The sequence below is a fragment of the Callospermophilus lateralis genome, chromosome 3, assembly GCF_048772815.1.
Source record: "Callospermophilus lateralis isolate mCalLat2 chromosome 3, mCalLat2.hap1, whole genome shotgun sequence".
NCBI lineage: Eukaryota > Metazoa > Chordata > Mammalia > Rodentia > Sciuridae > Callospermophilus > Callospermophilus lateralis.
This window is the reverse complement of record NC_135307.1, coordinates 15,646,426-15,660,989: the sequence shown is the minus strand read 5'-3', so window position 1 is coordinate 15,660,989 and position 14,564 is coordinate 15,646,426. Positions and strand designations below refer to the sequence as shown.

The 14,564-nt window shown below is 40.1% G+C and overlaps 1 protein-coding gene across 3 annotated transcripts in view; it reads left to right on the top strand.

Moving 5' to 3' along the window:
• The window catches only part of Tdp1 (tyrosyl-DNA phosphodiesterase 1), a 73,985-nt gene that overhangs the window by 22,743 nt on the left and 36,678 nt on the right, over positions 1-14,564 (top strand). For 2 of the 3 annotated variants that reach the window (XM_076848029.2, XM_076848028.2), the window contains exons 8-13: positions 1,467-1,634; positions 2,095-2,173; positions 4,218-4,403; positions 5,039-5,087; positions 7,082-7,148; positions 8,457-8,564. In XM_076848029.2, coding sequence (XP_076704144.1) covers positions 1,467-1,634; positions 2,095-2,173; positions 4,218-4,403; positions 5,039-5,087; positions 7,082-7,148; positions 8,457-8,564 — 657 coding nt within the window. Of the gene's footprint in view, positions 1-1,466; positions 1,635-2,094; positions 2,174-4,217; positions 4,404-5,038; positions 5,088-7,081; positions 7,149-8,456; positions 8,565-13,164; positions 13,462-14,564 lie in introns of those variants that run through there. The other variant, XM_076848031.2, reaches the window with a different exon arrangement.

Here is a 14,564-nt window from a genome sequence, read left to right as displayed (position 1 = left end):
TCAACTTTGCAGTTTCATGTTGTGGGGTTGTGGTAGTTTTTAAGAAACTTTTGAAAGCAATTTTTTTGTTCATAAGATCTTTGTGATTGGTCTGCTGCAGTCTGGCAGGTCTTCTGCTGTGCAGGTATTCATCCATCTTCCTCAGCTGCCACTGGTCCACTTTTTCTGTTCTCATTTTGTAAAGTGTGAAAAATGTCTCGTCTCTCAGCATCCTACTTTAGAAGGTCATTTCCTGCTGTGGTCCTCATCTGTAGCACTCCTGTGAGTGAGCCTCTCACCCATCGGTTCCAAGGTGCTCTCTCAAGGAAATGTACACATCCATCTACCCCAGCCAGTCACTTTACACACCAGGAGGCAAAGGCCTGCAGCTCACCAGCCTCCTTTAAGGCAGCAGGGTGAAAGAGGAATTGGGCAATTTCCCTTTTGGCTTGGTGGGTAGAACTGTAGGGAAGTAGCCACCGAAGGAGAAAAGGCAGTAGCAGCTGATGCTCTGAGTGCTTCTGTACATCAGTACCATTCATTCATCGCCTTGTGGCCAACTTTGCAATCGCCCTGGGAGACGAGCGTTTAATCCAGTCCTCAAGCACAAGAGGTCTGAAGCCATACTTTTGTCATTTACCACACATGGAGAGGCTTATAGAAAGATTGGGTGTAGATATGGTTGTTTCCATTTTCGGGTGTGATATAGAAGTTTTGCAGGCACATTGTTTCCCTTTTCAAAAAAAGAATTGATGAAACAGAAGGTATCTTTAATATTTCATCACTGAATTAAGTGTTTGTAAATTTGAGGTTAATATAATATTAGATGTGGTATATACTCATTCTAGACACCAGAAAATATGGGCTATAAGGATAGATCTCAAACTGCTTCACATGGTCCCATTATCCATTATGAAAGTGGCATATTCATTACAAAAATGAGTTTGTTTATAGATTTACACATACATTTTTGTATAGACAACTTTTGATTCTTATTTCCCATTTGACTAAAGGGCTATGTTGATGTGTCTACGATATGGACTTCTTGCTGGGATTACCACAGATGGTGACTTTCTGTAACCATTAGGAGTAGAACTCTAAACTATTGTCATCAAGTCTTAGAAAGCAACACAGAGGTATACCCCAGTCAAAAGGGAAATTGGAAGGCATGGTCAGGGCATAAGAGGCAGCCAGAAGAATGTGGGCTGGGAGAAGTGGATAGAGGCCAGGTCTTAGTGGGTCTTAATTAAGTTCATGCCAGGGCATTCACATCTTGCTATGATGGTAAGCCATGAAGTGGTGTGATCAGATTTGTTTCATATTCTCTAAGAGTCATTCCACTTACTATGTGAAGGTAGCGTGAGAATTCACCTCTTCCTTAGGGTGAATTGTAAAACCAGTATAGAGTTATCACTGTAATCACTTGTGCTCCTGACCGGTAAGGCTTGTTTTATCTATTTGTTTGTTTGTTTGTTTTTCCATTTCAGAATATGGTTGAGCCCCCTATACCCACGAATTGGCCAGCAAACCCACAGATCTGGAGAATCAGCAACGCATTTTAAAGCTGATCTCATCAGTTACTTGAAGGCTTACAATGCCCCTCCTCTTCAGGAGTGGATTGACACCATCCAGGAGCACGATCTCTCTGAAACAAAGTAAGGGTCCTCTTACCTATTTGGGGTGCTTCTACTGTGTTCATGCCTTGCAAGTCACTCAAGTCTGGAGCTCAGGGGCCTCGGTAAGGGGTGGAGTGGTGTCAGGCTGTGCTGCGTGATGTGATGAAGGAGGAGGGCAGGCTCCCTCACCCTGCACCCTGGGGCTCTGAGACATTGGCGAGGCAGTGCAGCTTGTCAGGCCTTCTCCTGGGCGCACTTCAAATTAGTCAGTTTTTTGCCCAGTGCTCTGCACATGGTAGGTACCAACATTATCTGGTTTGTTTCAAAATAAGTTTTAAGCATCAGTTACTACTGTTAAGAGGCAGCACAAGAAAATGGGTTGGCTTCTAGAACATTGCATAATTACAGTCATTTTCATGGTTCTGTGATCTCTAGGTAGCAAAGTATATCTCTGTTCTGTAACTTGCATTTGTTTTTTTGTTTTGTTTTGTTTTTTTAGTGTTTACCTTATTGGTTCAACCCCCGGACGCTTTCAAGGAAGTCAGAAGGATAATTGGGGACATTTTAGGCTTAGGAAGGTAATAGAACTTTTACTGTTTTTAAAACTTTAATGTATTTTCTTTCATATATAAATGGTGTATTTTGATGGCAGCTTCACAATATTTCCAGAACAATTTTGGGAGAGTAGCAGGCACTCAATACATTGTCTAATTTTAGTCTTCAGTAATTACCTTTAATTTAATCTTTATGCCTCTTTTATAGATGTCAGTTGTTCTAAATGGCACCAGCATATGGACTTTTTCTTAGTTTTTACACATCTTACAGGAAAGACAGAGGCTTCCCATTTATACAACTATTATAACTTTTGATTGTTCAGCATATCAAGGATTTTTAACATGCAGGTTTAACAAAAATAGCAATGTTGAGGAAAGGCTGTAACTTAGCTATAATGTATTTCATTTACCAAATCTGTGACCTTAAGGAGACTATGAATAAAAAATGTCATTTGCTGCTGGTGTGAATAGGAACAAAGAAAAGTCTTTAACAGATGAAACAACAAGCAAGTTGAAGATTCATTTTTTTTTAAGCTTTCTTTAATAACCTTAATCAATTCCCTAAAGTGGCTTTCTTAAAAGCCTCATCTCTTATTCTATAAATTATACCTAGCCCTGAATCCCTTATCCAAATACTTGGTACCAGAAGGGTTTGGGCTTTGAGATTATTTTTAGATTTTGGAATATTTGCATGAGATATTTGGGGGATAGGACCCAAGTCTAAACACAAAGTTCATTTGTTTCATATATACCTTGTATGCATAGCCTAAAGTTAATCTTATACAGTATTTTTAGTTTATTTTTCCTGAAATGAGACTAGAGGTTAAAGTAAGCAAGATCTGAAAATCAGCTTCTTTATGGCTTGACCTAGGCAGATAGTTGAGTCCACTGGCTCTGGGCACACCTGTAGAGGGGAGAAACCCCCACCTGGGTTCAAATCCTAACTATTACATACAAACCAGGTGACCTTGACTTGTTCTTCAACCTGCCTCTCTTGTCACCTATATAATGGCCATAGCAATGGCACTTCTCTCTTGGAATTAGGCAAGGATTAATGGCATAGTGAGTGTGAAACAGGGCCAGGCACATGTAGGTACCCTTTAAGGACGTGTCGGTGTGCATTAATAGTTTAGACAGGCTAGGTGAGAGCATTTATCATGTGTGACTACAGTCACAGAAAGTTGATAGCATGTGAATTTTCAGACCACTTTTCCCACACAGTAGCTCATGGTGCATCACAGCTCTCTCCAGGGAAGGCAGGCAGGTGACTGTTTGCTGAAGGGTGTGTGTCGGAGCACAGGCTTGTCCAGGTCATTGGGGGGAGCCCTAAGTAGAAACTGGGTCTTATAGTTGGTGCAGTTCTGTTTCCTACTTCATGTTGCCACAAAGTGGAAGTTGAAAACTTGGGTCTTTTTGTTGTTTGTAAATATTGGTGTCCAAGCTGTATTAAGGAAAATAACACATATAAAATTAAACAAAACTTCGGTCAGATTGAGCTCTACTCGGGCAACAACTGTGGCTTTTTTTCCTTGCATTCTCCAGGCTCCAGGTAGACACTTGGGACATGTTGAGTGGATGAAATTTCCAAATATTTTCCGAATTATTTCTGCTACTTTGCATCAGTATCAAAGCAGAAAACTCAGATCACTCTGTGGTGCCGAAGGTGGTATTATCTATATGTAAATATATTCTTTTTCATTTTTATATCATCACAGCTACCTGGAGCCTGAGTATTAAATGGGAATGTTAAGCTCCTTTCATGTGAAAGAAGCCAAAATGTGCAATTGTCTTGTGTGTCTTATTTGGGTGTGTTAGACAATTAGGATTTCAAGGCAAAAATCTAATTTCATGTGGTAGGTTCGTGGTGTATCTTGACATTTCTACTAAAATGGGTCTTTATAAAATTCTTTAAACCTGGTTTAGTTTTATCAAAATCAAAGAATTTTGGAAAGGAAAACTTCATGACCCCGGTAATTAGGCATTCCAAGGGCAGAAATCCATGTTTTTGGTGTAGGGCATTTCTGTTAATGTTATTTGAGTGACTCGCATTCATTTTATTCTGTCATAGCTTCTGAGAGAACACACCTCGTCAATAACAAAAGCTGAGTGCTGGCCTATAGTGGGTCAGTTTTCCAGCATTGGCTCACTGGGGGCTGATGAATCCAAATGGCTGTGTTCTGAGTTTAAAGAGAGCTTGCTGGGCCCCGGGCAGGACAGTAAAATTCCAGGAAAAAGCACCATTCCTCTTCATTTGGTGAGTTCTCCTCCTCCTTGTGTTAACATGTTTCTCTTCTCCAGTCTAGGAGAAATGAAAGTCAGTCCTCTTAATACAGAGATGCTTTTTATTCTGTGATTTTGGGGTAGAAAGAGCAGTACATTTGCATTATCACTGGTAACCGAGTGGCCCTAGTATCTGCCAGTGCTGGGCATTTGCTAGTTTGTTCAGGAGCCTGTTTCAGTTGCAGTCTAGCCTGCAATTTTTCCATTCTTTCAGGTTATCACAAAAAGGAAAAAATATTTGGTATGATATTACTAGCAGAATTATACGGTCTGTGAATTATTCAGAGACCTGCAAATTAATGATTAGTTTTACATTCAAGTCAACATTAATTTGGCATTTCAGAAGAAAAAATAGTCAAGTCAGAGTTTAATTTTTTTCATCAAATATTTATGCTTCCTGTGTGTTAATTACTAGTGCAGGTTTTGTTTTTGTTTTGTTTTTTCAGTAAGGTGAAACCTTTTTTCAAGTTTAAAGCAGTATTTTCTAAATTTTTGAACTAAGTATTTTTAATTAAGATTTTCATTTTCTGTAGAGCTGGTCATCATTCCTTTTTATCAACGTGGTACATGCCAAGTTTTATTGTTTTTCTCTTTTTTGCTTGTGTTTAGATCTATCCTTCTGTGGAAAATGTTCGGACCAGCTTAGAAGGATACCCTGGTAATTCTTGGGGAAGTTCTTGGGGTAATTCTTTGTTGTGGGTTTTCTGTATATTCCATCAGTAAGAATTTTTACCAGAATTAGTTAGAAATTTGCTAGCAACTATTGATTAGAAACATGGAGATGGTTTTCTCTTAACTGGAGAAGGATCACAAAGATAGATAATATTGAGCTCTGCCATGTTCCAGCTCTGTAGTGTTCCAAAGATGGTACTGCCAAACTGAGCAGTGGAGGAATTATTTAATGCTCACTGTGTGCAGTTGTTTTTCTCCCCATTTTTACCAATAAGGTGTCCAGCAGTTGGGTGGTCCAGATAAGACTCAGCTTCCTCTAGAGCATATCTCACATTTCCTTTACGTCCTCTGTCCACAACCTCTCTGCCCTGTCTTAATATTACCATAGGTGTAACTTGGTTCTATATGTCTGTTCTTTCAAGGACTTTCTCTGCAAATACCTTGTATTGTCTTGTGAACATATACCAACCTGCTGTCTTGTTTCCCTTAAACTAATACTGGGTGCTAAACTTTTACATGGAATTCAAGCATCCTAACAGTGCAATCGAGAGATATTAACTAAAACCCAGAGAGAACGAGCCTCTGGTAAAAGCAGAGTCTGGCTGGCATTCACTAATGGCTAAAAGCTGAATGCATGGAATTAATTAAGATTAATTCAGTCCACTTATTGCTTATCAAACTAGATGTAGCTTTGCCAGAAAAATCTCTATTAAAAGTTCAGCATGTATTAGCCTGTTCTTTGCTTTTTAATGGCAAAACTAAAATTATTTTACTGTGACTCTGAAACATGGTGGTAGTTTTTCTTTTGTCATCTTTCTGTGCCTCTAATAGGCTAGATCTATTCTTAGTCACTTAACGGAGAAGAGCATGGTATTTTCAATTTTATAATATTTTATAACTGGTTCTAAAACAGAATATGATTTTAGTTATTTGCAGTAGGAGCCTGGACAAATCTTATGGGAATGTTACAGTTGTTTAAAACCCTCTCTGGAGCTGGGGTTGTGGCTCAGTGGTAGAATGCTTGCCTAGCATGTGTGAGTTACTGGGCTTGATTCTCAGCACCGCATATAAAAAAAATAAAATGAAGTCCATTGACAACTAAAAATTCATTTTTAAAAGAACCCTCTCTGCGAGTAGCTTACTGTTGAGATGTCCAACATGCATTCAGAAAATCACTGATGAACCTAAGTTTTCTTCCTTTCAAAGATGAACAAAAATTGGTTTCTAATTGTGTTTCCACTTGCATTTGTGTCTTTATTCTCTTTTCAAGAATAAGACTTTTGGGATCCCTTTTTTTAACCTAAACTAGTTATTGAATGTTTTAATTTATCTTCCAGTTCTTCTATTCTTTAAGAATCTGTTCAGTTAGTACAAAGCCTGTTTGAAAATAGCCATGAATAAAGGCAGAGTAAACAGGCACATATGTTGTCATCAGAGGCGACCTCCTCAAGTGTCCTGGTCTTGGGCAGAAGCAACTGATGTCTGACCTGATAAAGACAGTGGCATGAGTCAGGATTCTTTCCATGTCTTTTCTAACACTTCAGATCTGTTATTCACTTGACACCACTGAGTGATTAATGCCTTTTTCTTTTCAGATTGCAAACATTTACTGTTTAAATGTTTTTTATTACTAAGAAAGAAAACCCTATAAGACAGTGTACCTAAAGCAAGTATAGATATCTTCTTTCACAGAATTATTCCATAATATGAAATAATGGAAGCAGTTGTTTTTTATTTACCTTCTCACTGTTTATTATAGATTTTCTTCTTTTTTTTTTTTTTGTTTTGTTTTTTTATTAGTTGTTGATGGTCATTTATTTATTTTTGTGTGGTGCAGGGAATCAAACCCAGTGCTTCATACATGCTAGGCAAGTGCTATAACTCTGAGCCACAACCCCAGCCCAATATAGATTTTCTTAATGGGGAAGCTTCACAGTATATTTCATGGCATTTATTTGTTTAATTTTTCTCTTTGAAAAGCTGGAGGTTCTCTTCCCTATAGCATCCAGACAGCTGAAAAACAGAATTGGCTACATTCCTACTTCCAGTAAGTGATTGGTTCAGAGTGCTGCTATTACTTCTTTAGAAATAAGAAAGCTATTTATGTCAGTCTATGTTTTAAAAAAGAATCTTATATAATGTAGCTATATTTTTTCATCTACATATGTTAGTGATAGAAATAATTTAAAATAGGGTCTTAAAATTTTTTGGAATAGGTTTTTAATACCAAAGAGTAAAATTTATCTCTGTGAGGTGTCTATTTAAATATTGGTATGCAAAGAAAAAGATAAATAAAAGATCATGTTGGGTAGTTTATGATTTATATAAGCAGTACTTTAGTTCACTTTTCCAAAATACAAAATGTAATTATTCTTCCTGTGCCATCAAATGATGTGTGGCCAAGCTTGCTGAGGCCGAAACCCTGTGCCACTGTTGCCTGGGATATAGAACAGTATTTGATGTGTCACGGGAGTTCAGTCAATAGTTGATGAGTGGAAAGGGAAAGATATGCCCTTGTCCTCCTGTGGCTATAGCACTTGCTCACCTGCATGTTCTAAACCTGTCCATTCCACACTTGCTTCAATGGGGATTTATCATTGGACAGTCAGAAGTGAAGGTAGGTTTACATTTCAGCAGCTTTCAGCTGAGATTCAGGATGTCATCTCGGAACCTTTTTTAGTACTTTTCTGGAGAGATTGTCCTTACAGAAGACATTTCTGTGTGTTGAGCTCCTTTCAGTATCAGATTACTAAATTCATTTTGAGTGAAGAAAGCAGTGGACCCACCTCGTCCTGATTCTTGGAGACCACTTGTTACCTTGAAGGAACATCCTCTCCTACTCATAGTAAAAATGGTTGCTTCATGAGAAGGGCCATTTATTCCCTTGGAAAATTAGTTTCCCTTGCTTTTCATGCATTTTGACAGACTTCGTTTTGCCCACTTTGTGTTTTTCATTTGACAGTCTTTTATGAAGTTCTGGCTTAATAGTGCACAAGGGGACTGTGACTCCTGCCGTTAGATTGTGGTTCAGCCAGGGAACATGCACACATGCAGCAGAAACACAGCAGAGGTGACATACATGCATGGGTGTATGTGTGTATGTTCATCGCAAAAAAAAAAAAAAAAAAAAAAAAGATGGAAGATGGTAAATTTTCCTTTTCTACATACCTTCTTTTTAAAATGAGCATACATCAGACTTTTATCTGAATAGAATTTAATAAACTATCACAAGTTACAGAACTGTATACTTGGTATTTTCAGATTATAGGATTTTACTTTTCATGCAGTTTCCTAATATTAGAATTATGATGATTTATATTATTTGTAACCAGTGATTTGTGTCTCCTGTCACTAGCACGTGGTCAGCTGACACATCTGGCCGCAGCAATGCCATGCCTCATATTAAGACATACATGAGACCCTCTCCAGACTTCAGTAGAATTGCTTGGTTCCTTGTCACAAGGTAAATGCCATTCTATTCTTGCTGAGAAGAATGTTTACAATGTGTTTGTAACGCCTGCTCTGAATATTGAAGGGATTTCTAAAAAGTGATTGATGAATTGATCATCATTAGTTCTCAGCCTGTTGGATCACATGAATCTTATTTAAAGGAGGCCCATGACTAATCCCTTGTAGAGTATGTGATCATGGCCTGATTGCGTGTAATTCTAGATGCTTATAAAATTTGCATAAACTTTATCTTTACTTCTGTTCTTTTTTTATTTGTGCATTATGTTTATACATAATGGTGGGATTTGTTGTTTTATATTCACACATGCACATAATGAAGCAGTAATATTTGGCCAATATCACTCCCCTGCCTTGACCCCTCCCTCTCGTTCTCCCACTCCCTGGTCCCTTAACTCTATTCTACTGATATTCCTTTGATTTTCATGAGATTTTCCTTCCTCCACCTTACTTTTCCTTTTTCCTCTCTAGTTTCCACATATAAGAAAAGATATATGACCCTTGACCTTCTGAATTTGGCCTATTTCACTTAATATAATGGTCTGTATTTCCATTTTTCTACAGATGACATAATTTCACTTCTTTATGACTGAATGAAACTCTATTGTGTATATATACCACATCTTCTTTATTCATTCATCTATTGTTGGATGCCTAGCCTGGTTTTATAGTTTGGTTATTGTGAATTGTGCTGCTACAAACATAGAAATCCATGTATCACTATAGTAAGATGATTTTCATTTTTCAGGATAAATACCAAGGAATGGTATAGCTGGGTCATATGGTGGTTCCATGCCTAGTCTTTTGAAGAATCTCCATAATAATTTCTGTAGTGGTTGTACTAATTCACAATAGCACCAGCAGTGTAAACATGTGAACAAACTTTTAAACAAAAGCGTCACTTAAAAACAAAACTAGTTTGCTAGTTTATGGAAATTGGTAACAATTTCTAATGACCCAGAGAGCATGGTTGATTTAGGTCCCATGCAAGAGAAGCCTTCCTGAAGGCATTTGAAGCATCATAACATAATGGAAAAACTTAATTTTATTGAGTACTAAAAATAAGTACTCAAGATGCTGCAGTCATTTAGTAGCTCTGTGAACTTGGCAAATTTATTTAATCTGAGTCTGTTTTCTAGTCTTTAAAAAGGGGGAATTGGTGGCTGCCTTTGGGTTACTGTGACAGTTAATGAGATGTTAGAGCTCAGTGCCCAGAATGTGACAGGCCCTCTGTCAATGGCAGCTGTGGATTATGTGTGTTTAAGCCCCCACATCTGTGATAGTGACAGATGGGCAGGGGAATTGGGACACTTTGCTGTGGATCTTTAAAAACAGAAACATTGCTTCTAAAGAGAGAGGTTTCCTGGATGTGAAGACCTACACTACCTGTTCCCTAGGTAGGAAACAATAGGAGGTGCCAGGGAAGCCAAGGCATAGGGTACTTGTGGCTGCCCTTTGGTCAAGAGATGTCAGACCTGGTTGTACTGAAGAATGCAAGGATTTTGTTAACCCTGCCACCCAATTTTACTTCAAATAAGAACAGCTGGTCAAGTTATTACACATATTCTGAAATTAATGTACAACAACTTCTTAATGACACCTAACCTTCCATAAAGTTAACCAACAAGAATATGAGGGACCTGGATATTCTAAGAAACCACATTTCATTGTCAGCTCATCTATTTGTAATTGTCCTTTAAACCAAGTCTCTAAGTTGCAAGTTAAAAGAAAACTGACTTTTGATACTGGTTTTGCCATATGGTCTATGTGTGGCCGTCACCAACTGTATACTCTTGGTGATAAACTAATAGAACTAGGTGATGTAATCTGCCCACTACCAATTATAAAATGCTGATTGGAAACAGTTTTCCAAGTAGTAGATCGTCATACACCCCATGACTCTGTTGTTTTATGTTCAGTACCTTAAATGATGTGATATTTTCCTTCATTCATGTGACAGAATTTTCTAAAAGTTTGGGTCATGGGGCATAGCCCATTATATTACTGAGGCTCTTACTGAAATTAGGCTGCTTGCATTAATATTGAATTTGAAGACTACACTTCCAACTTTGGCTAAAATCCTCTTACTTATTAACTTAGCTACCTTCATCAAAGTGCAGTATGAACGATATAGAGAAATACCAAATATTTGTTAGAAACTGATCTTGTTGAGCATCCTTATTTTTCTGGTTGGGAATACTGGAGCTCAGAGAGGTTAGATTAAATTAAACATATAGGAGTGACTAGAAGTGGTCTTCTCCTCCTCCTCCTCCTCCTCCTCTTCCTTCTTCTCCTCCTCCATCTTCTTCCCCTCCCTCTCCTCCATCCTCTTCCTCTCCCTTTTCTTTTCCTCCTTCCTATGCCTCTCCTCCTTCCTCTTCTCTTTCTCTCTCTCTCTGCACCCCCCCACCTTTTTTTTTTTTTTTTTTTTTTTTTGCTATTGGATAGAGTTTATTCAAGATGTAAATGGATATCTCTGTGTTATATGTAAGAGTTCTCACTGTTGGTCTCTGAGGTTTGCTGAAGATGGAAATCCTAATGCTATGATCCTAAGGATAGGGAAGAGAGGCTATTTGGAAGTCCAGTTGTAAGATGAAAATGGAAAGGATGGGTCCAGGAAAAGTAGGGATGATTACTCTTAGGCTTCTGTATTATTCAGGATTCTCCAGAGAAACAGAAACATACATAGCCTGTTGGATTTATTTTAAGGATTTGGCTCATGTTATTGTGGAGGCTGGCAAATACAAAATCCATAGGGCAAGCTGGAAGCTTAGAGGTATTGTAAGACTTGATATAGCAATCTTGAATCTCTTTCTACTGTATTGGAAAAGTTGAACTTAATGTCTGTTTGGAGGTTGATTCTCCTCAACATGGAATAAAGAGGTAGATGCACTTCGCAGAAATTTCATTTGTATAATTGATCCTGTTTCAAGGACATTAATGGAAATTGAGATTAAAATAGCCATATGAAAAATCCTTATCCATAGGTAAAGTTTTAGTATTCTGGTTCCGTGGCAGTTTGTCCTTGGCCCTGGGGACACAAAGATCGAGGAGGCATGTTGTGACAGCGTACCCTTGTTGTTTGACTATGTGAGGACCATGGTGGAAGCACCATTAGAGATCATTCCTGGTTGAGGAGGAGGCCGTCAGTGAGAGCTATTTCAAGTGGGCCTGGAAGGGGGCCTCAGAAGAGGCCAGGAGGACTGGCTGGGAATCCAGGCAGGGACAGAATCCACAGAGATGGGAAAGGACAGGAGGCTTTTAGGGAACACCTGAGTGATTCAATGAAGCTGGATAAAAGAAAAAGTTCAGATAGTTTTAGAATTGGGTTTCCAAAACCAGGGTCCTGTGCATTCTTACAGTTAAGTCACAAAGCATCTACTGTCGATTTATCACTTAATAATTATGTGTCTTATACTGTGTGAACACCTGTTTTAATATTGACTGGCTCTTACTGAATTAATTATAACTATTTGAAGTTGACCAAGCACCCTTCTGAAATGCCGATTTTCCTCATTATTCTATGTTCAGAATCCCCCACGGACCAGACTATAAAATCCAGATGATCAGTTTGGCCTTTGGGCCCTAGCCACACCATTTCCACCTTTACTATCCAGTAATTTCCAGCGTGAACTTCCAGAGCAGCCAGGCCGCCCCTTGACCCCAGAATCATCCCAACAGGAGCCTGTGTAGTTCCCTCTCCTGTCCCGTCATTGTTTCTCTGCCTCTTCAGTTTCATTGTTTCTCTGCCCATCTTCCAAGGCATGCTCTGCTCTCCTTTCTTCCTGGAGCTCTGCCAGCATTGCTGGCTTCTCCTTCTCCAGGTCCCTAGGGTGCTTTTAGCCCTTCCCAAGCCTGGGAAGGCATCACCTCTGCCTCCTCCTGCCTGTGATCTCATAGAGCAAGAGCAGCGGAGCTTTGGTGTTGTGAGACAGCACTGGGTGAGGTGACTGCGTCACCATCAAGCAGCATCTTGCCTTGAACAATTTTTCACCCTCTCTGAGCCTCAGACTCCTCATCTACACAGAAGCTGCGAGAGCAAGAGAGGCCAAGCCTGGTGACTTGACTCTGGGCTCGTGAAAGTTCAATGTGATAAACTCACTGATGAAGAAGAATAGGGAAAGAACCTCAGGACAAGTGACCAGGTTACTAGTGATAATCTGGTATGAACCACTCCATGTTGACTTCTCAGCCCACACATTGCTGCTTCCAACAAGTTCCTCTCTTCCAGGCAGAACTGTTATGCGAATGTGTCCCAGAAGGTTCATTTGTTAGAGATTTAATCCCAATGTCATAGCTTTGAGAGGCAGGACCTTTAAGAGGTGACTAGGCCACCCTCCTGAATGGATTAATGCCATTATTTCAGGAGTGGATAGTTGTCATGGGAGTGGGTTTCTAATGGAGGATGACCTCGGGCCACTTCCTTCCTCTTCCACTCTCACCCCCTCCCCCCTCATACCCCTGCTCTCAGCACAAGGTGCACTGAGGCTTATCTCTGCTGTGCGCTGCGCTCCTCACTGCAGAGCTCAGCCCAAGCTGCACCTCTGCTCCTCTCCCCTCTTCTCCCTACAAGAGCTAATTCTGTTTTCATAAAGGCCCAGGTTACTACACACAGTCACCAAGGACTGTCCAGTTCCCTCATCGTGACGATGCCTTTGCTGCTGCGTCTCAGGCTCATCCTCACAGTGTCCTGCCCTCACAGGCTCCTCCAGCCTCCACCAGCCAATAATGAGCTCATTGGATGAGAGATCAAGTCGTCCTCTTATTACTTCTTCATAGTCAACATGGATTTCTTTGGGCTGGGGATGTGGCTCAAGCGGTAGCGCGCTCGCCTGCCATGCGTGCGGCCCGGGTTCGATCCTCAGCACCACATACAAACAGAGATGTTGTGTCCGCCAAATACTAAAAAATAAATATTAAAATTCTCTCTCTCTCTCTCTGCCTCTCTCACTTTCTCTTTAAAAAAAAAAAAAAAAAAAAAAAAAAACATGGATTTCTTGAATGCTGGTGTCATAATGGGCAGAGAATACATGGGTGATAAAACAGTCTGCATTTCTTCAAGAAATCTAACTAGCTCTGGATACAGGTTCTATAAGAGATGCTGTGAATCAAAATGTAATGGAACAGGGCCCTGTTGCCCTAAGGGTGCCAGTATAGTCCTACAAAGCTCAAGACACCATATTTTCACTGTACCATATTTGAGGAATGAAAGATGCGCACAGTGAGATTCACTCCACAGCAGATGGTCAGGTGCCTTCCCTGTATGGGCACTGTCTACAGCACTGAAGCCGAGGGCAAGGAACCCACTCTATCAGGGCTTTGGCTTTAGGCAGAGCAAGGAGGGGTGCAAACAGCGCACACACCAATGTGAATACTCCAGGTTAGGGAAGAACCAGGTGGGCAGTGTGTTGCAGCATATCTATAGGGATCAGAGAAGATGGCCTCAGGAGTTGATGTTTAGGCTGAGGCTGAGTGACAAGAAGGAACCAGCCCTGCACAGCAAAAACACCTGGGCATAAGGACCAGCTGGGAAAGCCCTGGTTGGTGAGTGTGGAGTTTGGGATACCCCTTGTGCAGGTTTGCTGATGCCAGCTAGGTCACAGAGTGCTTGAAGTGGAGTGATCTCATCTGATTAATGTCCTGAAAGCTGGGTCAACCTGCTAGATGGAGAGTGGATCTTGGCGGGGAAAATTCTGGACATATCCAGGCCCATTGGGAAACCTGAACATATTCGTGTTCCCGGGGAAGAGCTGGTGGATGGAGGCTGTTTTAGGAGGTTGTGTTGTGTTAGGGTCTGTAAACAAGTCAAGCTGGCGGCTGGCATTTTGCCAGAGGGAGTGGTTTGTGAAGTAACGCCAGCGAGCCATTAAGTGTAGAGATTCCTTATTGGTTGACTGCTGTATCTAGTTTATGTTAATTAAGATAAGCTGTGTGGAATGTATATATACCCCTCCTGTCCTACAATAAACGGCTCCCACTCCTGCTGTATCAACCT